Source organism: Halyomorpha halys, unplaced genomic scaffold (genome assembly GCF_000696795.3).
Source record: "Halyomorpha halys isolate HHAL.00 unplaced genomic scaffold, Hhal_1.1 Scaffold548.1, whole genome shotgun sequence".
Lineage (NCBI taxonomy): Eukaryota > Metazoa > Arthropoda > Insecta > Hemiptera > Pentatomidae > Halyomorpha > Halyomorpha halys.
In genome coordinates this window covers 255,975-269,989 of record NW_027105247.1, presented here as the reverse complement: position 1 = coordinate 269,989, position 14,015 = coordinate 255,975, and the positions used below count along the sequence as shown (strand labels likewise).

Here is a 14,015-nt window from a genome sequence, read left to right as displayed (position 1 = left end):
ATTTTTCTTTCCATAATTTAAATTTTTAAATTATTAATAAACTAATACATTCATATTTCTTAGCATTATATAACTTCATTTTTATTTTATTTCCTTAATTATATTATTTTACCTACTTATTCAATTACATACATATACATTTTATTTTCCACTTCTCTCATCACTTTATTTTATTAATTCCATTCTGTACAATTCCTTACTTTATGTCATTCTGTTAATATTTGTTTTGTTTTTTTCTGTATTCATTGGTTGTTATGGCCAGAGACTGCCTTTTTAATATCTGATCATCTCCTCTGTTGGAGACCTATACAATCTGAATGCCAAGATTCATTTCTCAGGGGAACCGGGAAATAAATATTGTCTGAGTCAGATGGAAACTGAATCCACAACATTCCGAACCAGGCACTCTAAGACCCTTGTCTTCACATCTTTAGCCATTAGGTCCTTATCGGGACTATCTCCCACTTCCAGATCCTACTCCTCCAGGTTCCTTCCCTCAACTTCACTCTCTAACCCTCAACACTTAATCGGTTTTTCTTTCTCTTTTCCCTTTTTTTTTTTTTATCATTTCTGATATTTTTTTCTTTTACTTCTCCATTACAAAAATCCCCAAGGTGGCTTCCTCGGACAGAAGTCTGATTTTATGGTACAAATCCCAGAATCCACATTTGATCCTTCAGAAATCTAACTTTATGGCACTGATTCCAGAAAGTACTTAGTTCCTATAGGAGTCTGTTATATTCCGTATATTTATTACTCGGCTAAGTCCTCAGTCCGCCCCCGGCCTTCCTCTGTATGTATCACAAGTATCCTAGGTCATCAGACTTCCATGACTTAGGTTGAAAATATTTATTTATATGATCAATTAAATTAATCACTCTTTAATTATTACTTTTAATCAGAATATATTTCCTATACATATCAGTATCTTCAATGTATAGAATAACAGATATAGAACCGATAAGCATAGTTAAAGTTTCTTGTATTCTATGAAACTAACTCTAAATTAATTATGAATTAATATTTATGATTAATAGTGGTTAGATAAGATCTGACTTTCCAAGAGTTATCAATTGTTTCAATAATGACTTGAAGAAAACATAAATATATTAATATTCCAGAATTAATACCAAGAGTATTTGAGCATCTATGCAGCTTAAAATTTTAATATTAAAGTAACTGATGATCTACTCACAGTTCCGTTAATTGACCCAAGTTTTTAGTCGGGCCAAGAGTAGCTGGTTCACAAAATTCAGGGTATGCACCCAAACCACCCATAATTACAACAATTTCAGCTAATCTCATACCAATATACATTCTCATTCGAAATTGAGCGAATGATGGAAAACAAAACCATAATCTGTACCAAAGGCTTTTTTCATTAAAAGAATCAATATCTTCAACTTCCTAGAAAAAGAAAATAGAGGATTATAAACTAATACTGAACCTTTTTATTACAACCATTTAAGTTAATGTTTCATTACTAGATAATATGCTGAAATTATACAACAATCCTAGCAAATAAAATGCAACTAACTAATAAGGTTACGGTTATTTTATATTTAAAAAGTTAAACTTAAAACTATTTACATTTGAAATTATTATTAATTTACACTTTGATTTTGATATGGTCAACCAATGGACCACCTCACAAACAACAATTTAAAATGATTTATCCATTTTAGATTAAATATAATCTAATTAATAATAATAAACATTATATAAGCAAATATCTAAGAGAAAAATAAGAACAAAAAATAACCGAAAAGAGCAAAAAGAAAATTCATTAAAGTCAAACGTTATTTAAAAATAATTTTTCAAACTGTAAAGTTGGATCCTGAATTAATGATATTTTTAGCTAAAACTAGACAAAACAAATAAAATATGAAGATTAAAATGAACTAATATAATCTACTACTTGCAGCCATATAAAATTTAAAATAATTTCATCTAGTAATATAATTTAAATCTAGTAATAAATTTGAATTGACTGAAATTAAGTATGACCAAAGAGAAATGTTTTCATATAATGTAAGTGAATATTAAAGAAGTGTATTTTTCAAAAGCGATTATACTCAATATGTATAAGAAGATCAAAATGTATTTCTTTCTTGTTTTTCTTAATTAAAGGGAAGATTTAACTTAACTAGAAATCAATATATTTCACTCCCATGGTATATTATGCTTACCTGGTAAATCAGTATACAAATAAAAAAGTATGATCAATTTTAATAAAATTTAGTTCCCTAGCCACTTACAGGTTAAAAATATTAACTATGAATAGGAGATATTTCATCTCTTAAATTGTTTGTAACACATTGTCCAACCTTTCAAGAAAATAAACAATAAATCATAAAGCCACCCATCTTGCGTCCAACACAACATCCAAAATATATTGAATATTTACAATGAAGTTAAATTGAATAGACTCTATGTTTACACTGTAAAAGCATGTAATAAGTTTGACTCTGTAAGTGGCATGTTAGTAGTTTACGAAGCCCAATTAATATTTCTATTTATATTTTGTTTTGGTTTATTTAAAATGATTCTGATTATTATAAAGTTTAATGTAATGGAGTAAAGCATATTGCAATAATAGTTTTATATTTATATACATTAATAATATTATCTAGTCTGTTTTATCTTTTATTTCTTGTTTTTGTAATGGAGCACTAGACTCAGGTGTTGTTATAAATTGTATCTTATGTAATAAAATTTGTATAAGACTTTGTCTTTCACAAATCAATATATATCCTATTCTACTTAATGTCTTAAAAACAAAAAAAACATAAGAATAAAGTGTGACTATGTAATAATAATCTATAAAATACATACGCTAAAAGGATAATAGTAGCTAAGCACTAGAAATATAACACCATAGATTGGCAGATACTTAAATCTTTCTAAAGCAACAGATTCACAATTGGCATACTTCCAAAATGGAGTGGTAAACAAATCACAGTAAGTTCGAAACGTATAATAAGGACCTGAAGAAAACTTTTGTTAAAAAAATAGAAGATGAGTCAAATAAAATTTATTACAAACCAAATGGATGAAAGCATAATCTGCTTATAAGGTATTAAATATCAATATCCAAAGATAATAAAACAAGGAATAAAATAACAAATTTTTAATTAATCAATATAAGTTCAATTTGCCTTCAATAAATCCCTATTCATAAGAGACAAGTTAATTTTTTTTTATTTTGATATAACATAAAAAAATGGAATTTGAAAAGAAATAAATTTCTGAAAGGAAATTTTTAGAGCATCATCATGAAAAATTCCATTCATTACACATACATATACATGAATTAAGAAATTAGGCAAAGCGCAAAGCCTAAAAACAAAATTCTCTTCAATAGCAATAGAGTAATAAACATTAGAATTTTCTGGCCAATATACCTCCAAGTATTAATATCTAGTTCGTGTCAGACAGTTGGATCATTAAGTATAAACACATTAATAAAATTATGGCTATGAGGAAGAAGTACTTGCACTAAATAAAGGACAAAAACAGAATGGACGAAGTAAGAAATGAGAAAATACGTGAACAAGAAGGCATATCGCACTTAGGTGAAATGGGTTAAGACAAAACACTTTATGTGACAATTTTGGCAATGAGAGCAGAATGACAGAAGATTTAAAGGCTAGTTGGCCATCTGAAGGTATACCGAAAGCCAAGGCTTAACTAAATGTATATTGCAAGACTTGAAATAGTAAGAGAAAGTGCCATGTAGGAGATGAGAAGAACAACGCTAACCAAGATCAATAGATTTAATAGTCTGAGTTCACATCACTTCCGCTTAACAATTATATGGTTATTAGAGATAGAAGTTGCAAACTGAATAAGTATAAAGAAGTCGATGGATATAATTAAAAAATTGTTATTTAATCTTGTTTTATTAATTTTATAAGAACAAGTGACACTTATATATGATCAGATACTGTTTTTAATACACCTTAGTTAATAAAATATCTTTTCTTAAATTTACATAATAAAACATCTAGTGATTATGAATAAATATTTCTCAGGCAATGTATGTTATTAAAATTTTTATATAATTATGATATAAATGGCATTACATAAATATTAGTAGCAGTAAAATAATATTAGAAGAATAAAGTTGACCGTGTGAAGTAGATTGTAGTCATATAGTCAGAATGGCAGTCAATAAAGGTATCAAAATAGTAGAAGGAAACTATTTATTGTTAATTTATTTATTGGGGAAAAACGTTGGTTAGCAATAAATAATTTTTTCCTACTATTTTGATACCTTTATTGACCACCAAAATAATATTTTCCTACAGTAAAATAATAATTAAAAACACAGGTCCGAGCTACATACATACATTCATATCTACCTCCTCAACTTCCAGTTAACTCCAGATAATTTATGATTAATTTTAGCCAATTATTTTTAAATATATGCTCTATATTAATAAATACGTAAATTTAAATAATAATTGAAATAAATGGACTGAAAGTAAAATGTGAAGTAAAAAGAAAGAGTCAAAATATTTATGAATTTGATTTATTAATTGTTTATATTTTTCTTAGTTCCAGAAAACTTAACTCTGTCAGTGTATAACCGATTTTCAAGTTTGATAGTTCAGATTATTCACCGAGATCTCGTAATTCAATTAAATTAATTTGGCCTCAAAATACTGAAATTAAATGTGTTCGTCTGTTCCATTAGGGACATTTTTTGAGTGAAATGCACAACCAAATTTTAACTTTGATATCTCAAGTTATTCAGTAATATTCCGTGAGTGTTTTGAAATAAATTGAGCACAAAATATTAATTTTTTTTTTTTTAAATAGTCATAAAATTACACAATTCAATATTGTAATTTAAATAAAAACTTACCAGCAAGAACTCCTAAATAGGAATAACCATAGTGAAAAATGTCAATAAATGAAGGTATTTCAATAATTCTAGTTTCTTCAGATTTATTACTATTCAAATTCTTTTGGTGTTTATAGACATCATTTACTTCATATGCTAGACCCACCATCTAAACATAAATGTATTAGATAAATCACAAAATTTATTTTACAAACAATAATATCAAAATAATATATTTTTTTCAAAATACCTTCAACGTCATTATCATCATCACCAGATTGGTGGGATTTGGATAAGCAGGAAGACCAAAGTACTCAACAGATCGAAAAAGAATTAGAAAAACAAACGAAAAAGCAAAGCTCACTTTGTGAACAATCCTGAAACAAAATTAAAGGTAATTTAATTAAATCCTAATTAAACCAAACTTTAAATGGTGTTCAATATAATTTCTTATTTAGAAAGGAAAATAAATATTATACTTTTGTTTATTCAGATCAAAATTAGAAAATATGTATTGTTTGAAGTTATACTTGAAAAAAAAAATCTGTAACTGACAGGAACATCAATAGACATAGAGGGTCTTTTTTTTCACACCCTGCCAGGTCATTTCACACATAGGAAGAGGGTGCTTATCTACAAGGTACTACCCTATTCTAACCATGGTGGGGTGTCAAGTTTTCATTTCGTGGGACCGCCACAGAAATAAAAGTTGATCCCTCAGGCCGGATTCTAATCAGATAAATTCCTAGTTGGTTTTTGTGTCGAGGTTTACAAGACAATGAAAATGAATTCATTCAAATTTTATTTCGTGATGGTCCCATAGAATGAAAACTTGACCCTCTTAAAATGGTTTGAATGAGGTAGAAACCTATAGATACCCTCTCTCCTACTTCCTATGTTAGAAATGACCAGGCAGAGGGTAAAATAAAAAAATTAGTCTGACTCAATGTACTTGGCCAGCAATCACAATTGATCTGCAATTTAAGAAAACAAGAACCATGAACAGGATAGTTAATGTCCACAATTGGTAAGATCTTATTTGAAATACTGAGGCCCTTGAAAGTTAGTTACATGCCTATAAATCATGAATAGGAGTGTATGCTATAAATTGTCTTTATATGAAATGATTTTTACACATAATTGAATTATTACACATGAATTTCCATTTATAATAAATCATGACCCCAGAGTGAAAAAACCCACTGCCTAACTAGACCAATTAGTTCACAGCATAAATATATTTTAGAATATCTTTAATGAAACATTTAAATACCTGCAGAATAAAGTTTGATTATTAACAGAAAAATTAACTATACTTAAATTTTTAGGATAAATATAGAATTATATCATTTTATCTTCAAAATTTAATACTCACTTTTTATCCAAACATTTAATAATCAGGGCATTAACTACTGTACATATTAAGGGGTAGACTGTGTGTCTTCCAGAGACTATAATAACTATTATAAAGCCTATTATTGAACTAATGTTTTTCCTTTTTTGAGGGTCTTTAATTTCCCTGAAAAACGGGCCAAAGCCAATGGAGCCAAAAAGCAATACTAAATACACGATATCATCCCAATGAAGTCCGAGAAACATTTTGACAGGCTATAAAAAAACAATTATACCAATAATGAAAGATATTAAATAAACTAAAGAACCGGTCCGGAACCGTGCACTTGTCAATTAATCATAGTTACATTATACGCCAATGATAAGATAAGAATAGCTGAATGGAGGGAACAATGTTAGAACCTCTAACTCACTTGAATGACAAAAGTGTTACAAAGAGGTAGAAAAGGAGTGAAATAAACTAGGAACTTGTATCAAGATACATGAATAGAAATTTCCAATGTACTACAAAGGTTTTGGTGTCGAAAATTAATGTTTTGTTAATTTAAATACAAAACTCTACAACGTACAAAGAAATTCGCTCGGGGAGTAATCCATTCAAGGGTCCACTTTTAAGAAACCAATAGAAATGCATAACATATTTCCTAAAGCAACGTATAATATTTATGAAATGACATAAGATCAAGTATGTATTATTTTTATTTACAGAAGAGAATAAGTTCAAGTATTTTGAAATTTCGGGAGGGATCTAGACCCCATGGACACCCTCCCATTCAGGGATATTGCTACAACTACTAATTGAGAGGAGAAAAAGTCCAAAATTTTCCAATGATTTTGACCATATTTCCCAATTTACTGGATATTTAGGAAGTATTCCCTGAAATTTAACATTTTCCTAAACAGGTTTGGAAAATTGAACTCTCTAAATAGCATTTATAAGTAATTTTAAGTATAATAACTTATAAAGAATGTTTTACCACATTTTTTGCAGTTTGAAGTAGGTTTTCAGAACAACCAACTTTCAAGGTTTTAAAATTATGCCAAATGGGCGGATTAAAATATTTCGACATTCAAAATCATAAAGATATTTAAATCATGGTTAAATAGATGTAAACATGCTGCTATGTTCTTATACATTTTAATACTATAAATACTATTTGATAAAATAATTGATCTTAAAAATAAATTGTACATAATTATTTACCCAAGATTATAGTACAAATTTAAATCTTTCATTATTATTGATCAAAAAGTACCTTAAAAACAATTAATCACGATACAATATAACAATCACACCCTCCTAGCTTTGCAAAATCATAATATTTAATAGAATAAATGATATAGCTTTTCCTAACAACATCTCATTTCCATTTATATAAGTAATATAATGAATATATTTTTTTCATGGTAACAATTTACATTTTTAATATTTTTACTATCTCTGTGGATTGATGAATATGTCTACAACATAAAGATATATGTAATAGCGTAGATACTTGTAAATGTTATGTTCGAACATTATTATAATCTAACTCCATAACGTGATGATGAGCTTCGTCTAATAATCTGAAAGGGAAATAATGAGGAGGCCGTTTAAAAATGTTATTAAAACTGCATTATTTCCTTTATTAATACAACAAAAATGCAATTGTGGTGAAATAGCAACGACAGTTGGTATTATTTAGGCGGTATAAAATGAGAAAATTTGATTTAAAGTTCAATTAACTGTTTTATATGACAATTCCACTTAGAGAATGGTAGGAAAAGAAAAATCTGGAATATGGTAATTCTTTTACAGCAATCGATAAATATCTATAACCTTGGGAAAAGGAGTATAAAGAAGGAGAGTTGCAAAATGTTGCATTATCTGTTGGGGTGAACATTCATGGACGTAAAGTAGATTATAGTGTAAAGCATAGGGAGTTGTTATTCTCCCCTCCCTTCCCCATTAATTTGAAAATCCGAAAAGTTGGGAAATTTGAGATTTAAGAATATACCTGAAATCACAAAAATGGTGGCAAAACATTATTTAAAGAGGTTGTTACATTTAAAATTGCTCATAAACGCTATTTAGATCAGTTTTCTAAAAATGCTTAGAAATTACTCCTTAACCTCCGGTTGGAATTTTTTTTTATCTCCCCCTCTCCCCGATATGTTGTTGCAGCAACGCCACATGCTGCATTATCGTGTTCAAATCGAAATTTTTATGTATTGTAAAACATTACTCAAGCTCCAGATCTTGGTCTGAAGACGAAACAAATCTTATTAAATATATTTAACCACGAAGGTTATTTGCAAAAATGAAAAATAATGCCTAGGAAGGATGATATTCAATACTTTTAATGTCGTTTATTCACAATGGATGAAAGGCTTCACTTCTGTGTTTTGAATCTGTCTATTGTAAGCCAGTACGCCATGCCTTTATTTCGGGCTTGTTTGGCAGCTCTAGATCCAACTCAGAGGACCATAAAATCGATAAATTTGTTTTGACGATTAGTATTCTTCATTGTCCCTTTGATGCTGTTATGTAATTAATAATATTTGGAACAGTTCTCCAATCAAACACTAAGAGATGACACAACTCACTTTATTCTAACCTATGTTATTGGTAATATTGTACGATTCACCTTAAAAAAGGAATTTAAATGGTGTAATGCAATCTTACCTTATTCTTTTGTTTGTGTAATTTTGAGGAGGAATAACCAAACTATTTCGTTTTGAACCAAAAAATAAATTTATCGCTTATCGCTTTGCAGGTTTTCCGACTCTACAAGTTCTATATGTCCATCAAATCCTATTAGTCCCACGGGATTTCCAGCTCGATTGAGCAGTTCTTGGTCCATCAATGCCTATTAAAATTCATTCTGACACCCGATAAACGTAGCCAGATTACTGAAAGGTGCTGGTGATTGTTCCGTTGAGCCGCCGTACCCTTGTTGGGCTAAAAATATTTCTTGGCACCCTTGTCGATATAAAAAAAAAATCGGCACAATCATCCTTAGAGAAGTTTAATATGTAGGAAATGAAGAAAAAACAGCAAATACCAAAGTAAATACTGAGTTTGACTTTTATTGTGTAGTCGTACTACGGAATGAAAACTAGCCTTCCCCCTTTGGTTAGAATAGGTTGGTTACCTGTTGATCACCCCCTCCCTCGGAAGTCATTAATGGCCAGGCAGATTGTATAAAAAAAAAAAAAAAGACCCTAAATGTCTATTGATGTTCCTAATTATGTCAATGTCTTTGATCTCATTGGTATCGCCTCACCTGCAACGATTGCTCGACAACTTTTGGATACTCACTCTATCTGCTCTTAAGTAACCTGCACAATACATTTACTACTCAAGAAATAATCCATTCTGCGAATTTACTTCTTTATATCACGATTTAACCCAGTCATAGATCGAATTGACGTTAAAACCGAAAATGGACGTTCATACTGTCAGGTTCTAGTGTTAAAAAATTGGAAACTCAATTCTTATATTCATTTTGACATTTTAAGTTAGATTTTTCTTTGTTGATTTCGAAACTGAATTCAAGTTTCTGTTTGTCTGTATTGAAAGGGCGTTCAACTGCTTAGTCATCAACGCCCATCATAGGTTTTGGTCAGGTATAGTTGGAGTTGACCACTGAACCTAATCCAAAAGAGCCAACCGGAAACACTCGGACCCACAGGAGCCAGCCTAAGATCAGAAAGAACCCAAGTCCCTCACAAGAAATGGTTGTTGTTTAGGGTACGGCGATTTATCAGAGGATGTGGATAAAACCTCTTTAAAAAACATCTAATCGTTCTATTTACATTGCCACATTCCAACAATGCGTACAATTGTTTATTCATGGAAAAGTCCAAACCTTCTTAAATCCTCGGAGCTTACATGCTCTATAGAAAGAGTGATGTCTCCCAAGTTGCGGAGGCCCGCAAGTCATCCTTTCGGTATGCCCGCGGGTCCAATTCAAGTCTCTTCATTAATAAAATAAAGTAATAAAACATTATAAGGATGTAATGTGCGTTGGAATATAAACCTTTTTATTTGTCTCCTTTCAGTAATTGTAAAATAACATTTTCAATTAATTATTAAATCTCATAACTACATCCTATTAGAAATTACTATTTAAAAATTAGTATATATTCAGCTATTATACTATCTATGTATTACTATTATTAGAAACCTAATTCGATGTACAGTGTTTCCGTACTCTACAAGAAACTTATACCTGGAAACTATCCTATTGTGTAGAGAAACCTCCTCTGGGAAACCGCTGTTACAGAGCAGTGTGAGCAATTAAAATGACCCTTTCTCTGGGCGATGTTTAGTTGATTACGAACATTCATCACTTTCACTTTCACTAGCTTGCATAAAAGTATTGTGATTACTGTTAAAGTTTTCGTTTTCTCAATAGATACTCTTACTACAGAAAGTAGCATTTTCTTGTACTTATTAAAGAAAAATGAACAGACATGTACATGCATCAATTTATACTAACTTAAAAATAAACACAAATGAATTTATTCAGATCCTTCAGTACCAAAATATAATTTGTTCTCCTAGTAGTGTTGGAGTGTACTCGTAAATTATCTAGTTGACTGAATCATGGCACCACTACAATAAAATCTAAGATTGGTACAATGTTACATTCAGAGAAAAGATACGATCAATTTATGAAAGTAGATCTACAGCGAACACCTTTACATTTTATTTTAATAGACTCCATATTTATAACATTTTAGTAATCTATCCAGTAAATGTTAAATGCACAAAAACAAAAAAGTGTTGAGATTAGTTCGTCGGCATAATACTATTTTATTATTTATTATAAGGATCCAAGGAAAAAGTCTATAATAATCTGAGTCATTTTTACGGTAATTTTAGCGTAATGTGGTACTAGAATATTTTGAGTAATAATGTGTAACAGTAATCTAATATCTGGCTTATTTTGTTTTTAATATTTTTAATGTCAATAACGACAATTTTTTTTCAATGTATGATATTCTAATAATTATTCTTCAAAAAATAATTTTAAGTTCGGCCAACGATTAGTAAACATACAACAGTTTTTAAAATTACTAAAACCGTAGCATATTTGTGAGAACCATCCCCACTCTCAGTAATAAAAATTAAAATCAAAAAGTCCTTTATATTCATAGTTACTTTTAAAAAAGAAAAAACATTGAATTCGTTGTCATTATCATAATTTTGAGCCAAAAATGTTATAAATCAATTTTACACCTCTTCAATAATGTAAACTAAAAAAAAAATGCCAGCATGCGATTCTTGGAATTGACTTTCCTCCTATAATTTGCCAAAGTTTTTCTTATAAATTAAAAAAAACTTCTTTGCAATCATAATATCAACGAAAAAACTTAGGAAAATAAAAAAAAAAAAAAAAACTTTCTTAGAAAAAGTGACTCATAATGTTTTGACCTCTAAGTAAAGATATATACTTGTGCCATATATAATGATCTTCGTAAGAAATATTTGGATGAGTTTCTGACACTCCTTCAAGTTTAGACGTCCGATATTATACAGTTAAATATTTTTCCTAATCCCGTTAAAGTTGAATACTTCGCAAACCAAGCAAAGGGAAAACAGTTTTTTATCTAGAGCGGAACGAGAAAACGTGAAAGTTTACGAAAGTCTCTAAAGGGCAGTCCGTAACATTGCAAATAAATTTGAACCTAGGGAATAGAGATAATGTTTAAAAATTTTAGTTCGGTTACGAAAAAAATTAAATCTTTCATAGTTAGTTCGGTTATTGATCCAGTCTTCAGTACCTTCTGGTTAGAATTTTCGGCAGTATATTTTATTAATAGTCATTAGGTCCATTAGAATAAAACAAGGCGGAGAAAATATTAGCTTATCAACTGTTCATATAATAATTATAATAACTCGCTAATTCGCTACTTTTAATCAAGAAATTTAACGATTTCATATCAGTTATTAACGTCATGTTTAGAAAATTAAGAGATTATAGCAAAATGATTACAAAAATCACTAGATTTCTTTGTTTCAACAAATAAATGTTTATATAACTTATAATTGTTTGAGAATGATTTATTATACATAGTATATAATAAAAAAAATTATAAACACAAATTACTTTTATTATTAATTATATCTAAATAAAATAAAAATTAGAAATTGACATTTTTATATTAGTTGCCTACGTTTATTTTAATTAACATTGGGTTTTCCGACAGTCGAGAATGGCTTTTTAACAAAGTGTGTTATTCTCTCTTGGTAGGGGATGAGATCTAACCCCACCTGTTGTATGTCCTATCAGATTTATATTGGGAAATCGTCCGAAACATTTCAAAACTAATGTTATACAATCACGTGCTATTCGGTAGCAAATCTTGCGGTAAGCGGGCGTGCATTATACTGCATTACTATATACCAAAAATGGTGGAAATGAGAACACGATCTCTAAATTAAGTGAATCACTCTCTTGGTCGTCTCCACATATTCTAGACAAATTGCCCCCAAACTGAAGAATGCGTTGCTTAACCTCTCTCCTGATATCATACAGCGAAAAAGAATTAATAAGCTCAGGATAAAAATCACATTTTAAAAAAGGCCCCGTTGCAGATTTGGCCCAAAACAGATATGCGTATTTTCATTCCAAACTCCTTAACCATCCTAACCCATTAATTCTTAATATTTCATCCTAAACAATTCCTTATAATCCTCCGAGGCGTCTGAAAAGAAGATGGCCACGGGACCTTCTAATTTAAATTAATGTTTGAAGTACCACCAATGGGTGGTTCCTTCCCAAGATTTTCAATTGTATATGAAACATACAACATATTTACTTATTGTATTATTTTTTACAGTTGTAAATTACATTAAATAAATAAATAAAAAAGGCTCACGGCGTTTATGACAGCAAATCCCTTATTTATTAATTTACATCCTTCCTTGTTGTATCATAAACTATTAAGCAACACTGCAATAAATATTTAGTAAAAGGAATTCGTTTTCAACTTTATCTTAGTGCTTCTTAATAATTACTGGGAACATTTGCATACTTCAGTCAAAAAGAAGCTCATTACTGGGGAAATGCAACTAAAAGAAATAAATCTTTCTTTAGGCTGGGGTTACATTCCCTAGAGGAATTGTCCAACGGACTGTTCCCAAACTACTAGGGTTGCCACAAATATGCCCTAGTTTACCATAAAATCAACGGAATATGTCGAATACAAAATTAAAAAAAAAAAAACTCATTTTTTTTTATGTCCGTTTTCATCTTTATCACATCAATTAATTTCACTAACTGTTATGAAATCAATTTTATTTTATTTATATATATTTTTTAACATTAACTATTGCTATGAAATCAGCTTATATATTCTAGAATAGCTATAATGATATCAGGAATGTTCTTGAGAGACCAGTCAGTATGGTGGATGGCCTATTATTTTACATTGCTATCTAATGGTAAATTCGCTTAATTTGTTTAACGGATCGAACGTGGGTAGTGGATCACTGGAGAGGGAAGGTCTGAGAGAGTGAGTTGGATAGAATAAATTTGTTAAATGGAGTTGAATTGTTAAAAAGAAAAAAAATATATATATATTTAGTGTGTAGACAAGTATTGATTGTAAAGGGAAAAGTTAGGGAAAAATATTACTGTTGTATCATGTAAATATATGTATTGTATATATGTCCGATCATGGATTGATTGGTATGCTGTGTATTGTAGCAACCTAATGTATTTGGGCACATGGCTAAATAAAACATTTCTCTCTCTTTAAAAAAAAATCTCGCAACTTTTGACACTTCTTGAAGAAATACTTGTTATGCCTATGGCTCTAA

General features: G+C 29.6%; 1 protein-coding gene across 1 annotated transcript in view; it reads right to left on the bottom strand.

Moving 5' to 3' along the window:
• The window catches only part of frj (farjavit), a 10,561-nt gene extending 3,964 nt beyond the window's left edge, over positions 1–6,597 (bottom strand). Inside the window, exons 1-5 of the mRNA XM_014426074.3 lie at positions 6,225–6,597; positions 5,100–5,226; positions 4,871–5,018; positions 2,836–2,987; positions 1,196–1,407 (exon numbers count right to left, since the gene is read on the bottom strand). Coding sequence (XP_014281560.1) covers positions 1,196–1,407; positions 2,836–2,987; positions 4,871–5,018; positions 5,100–5,226; positions 6,225–6,448 — 863 coding nt within the window. The 5' untranslated portion in view covers positions 6,449–6,597. The remainder of the gene's footprint in view (positions 1–1,195; positions 1,408–2,835; positions 2,988–4,870; positions 5,019–5,099; positions 5,227–6,224) is intronic.
• Positions 6,598–14,015: the final 7,418 nt, after the last annotated feature.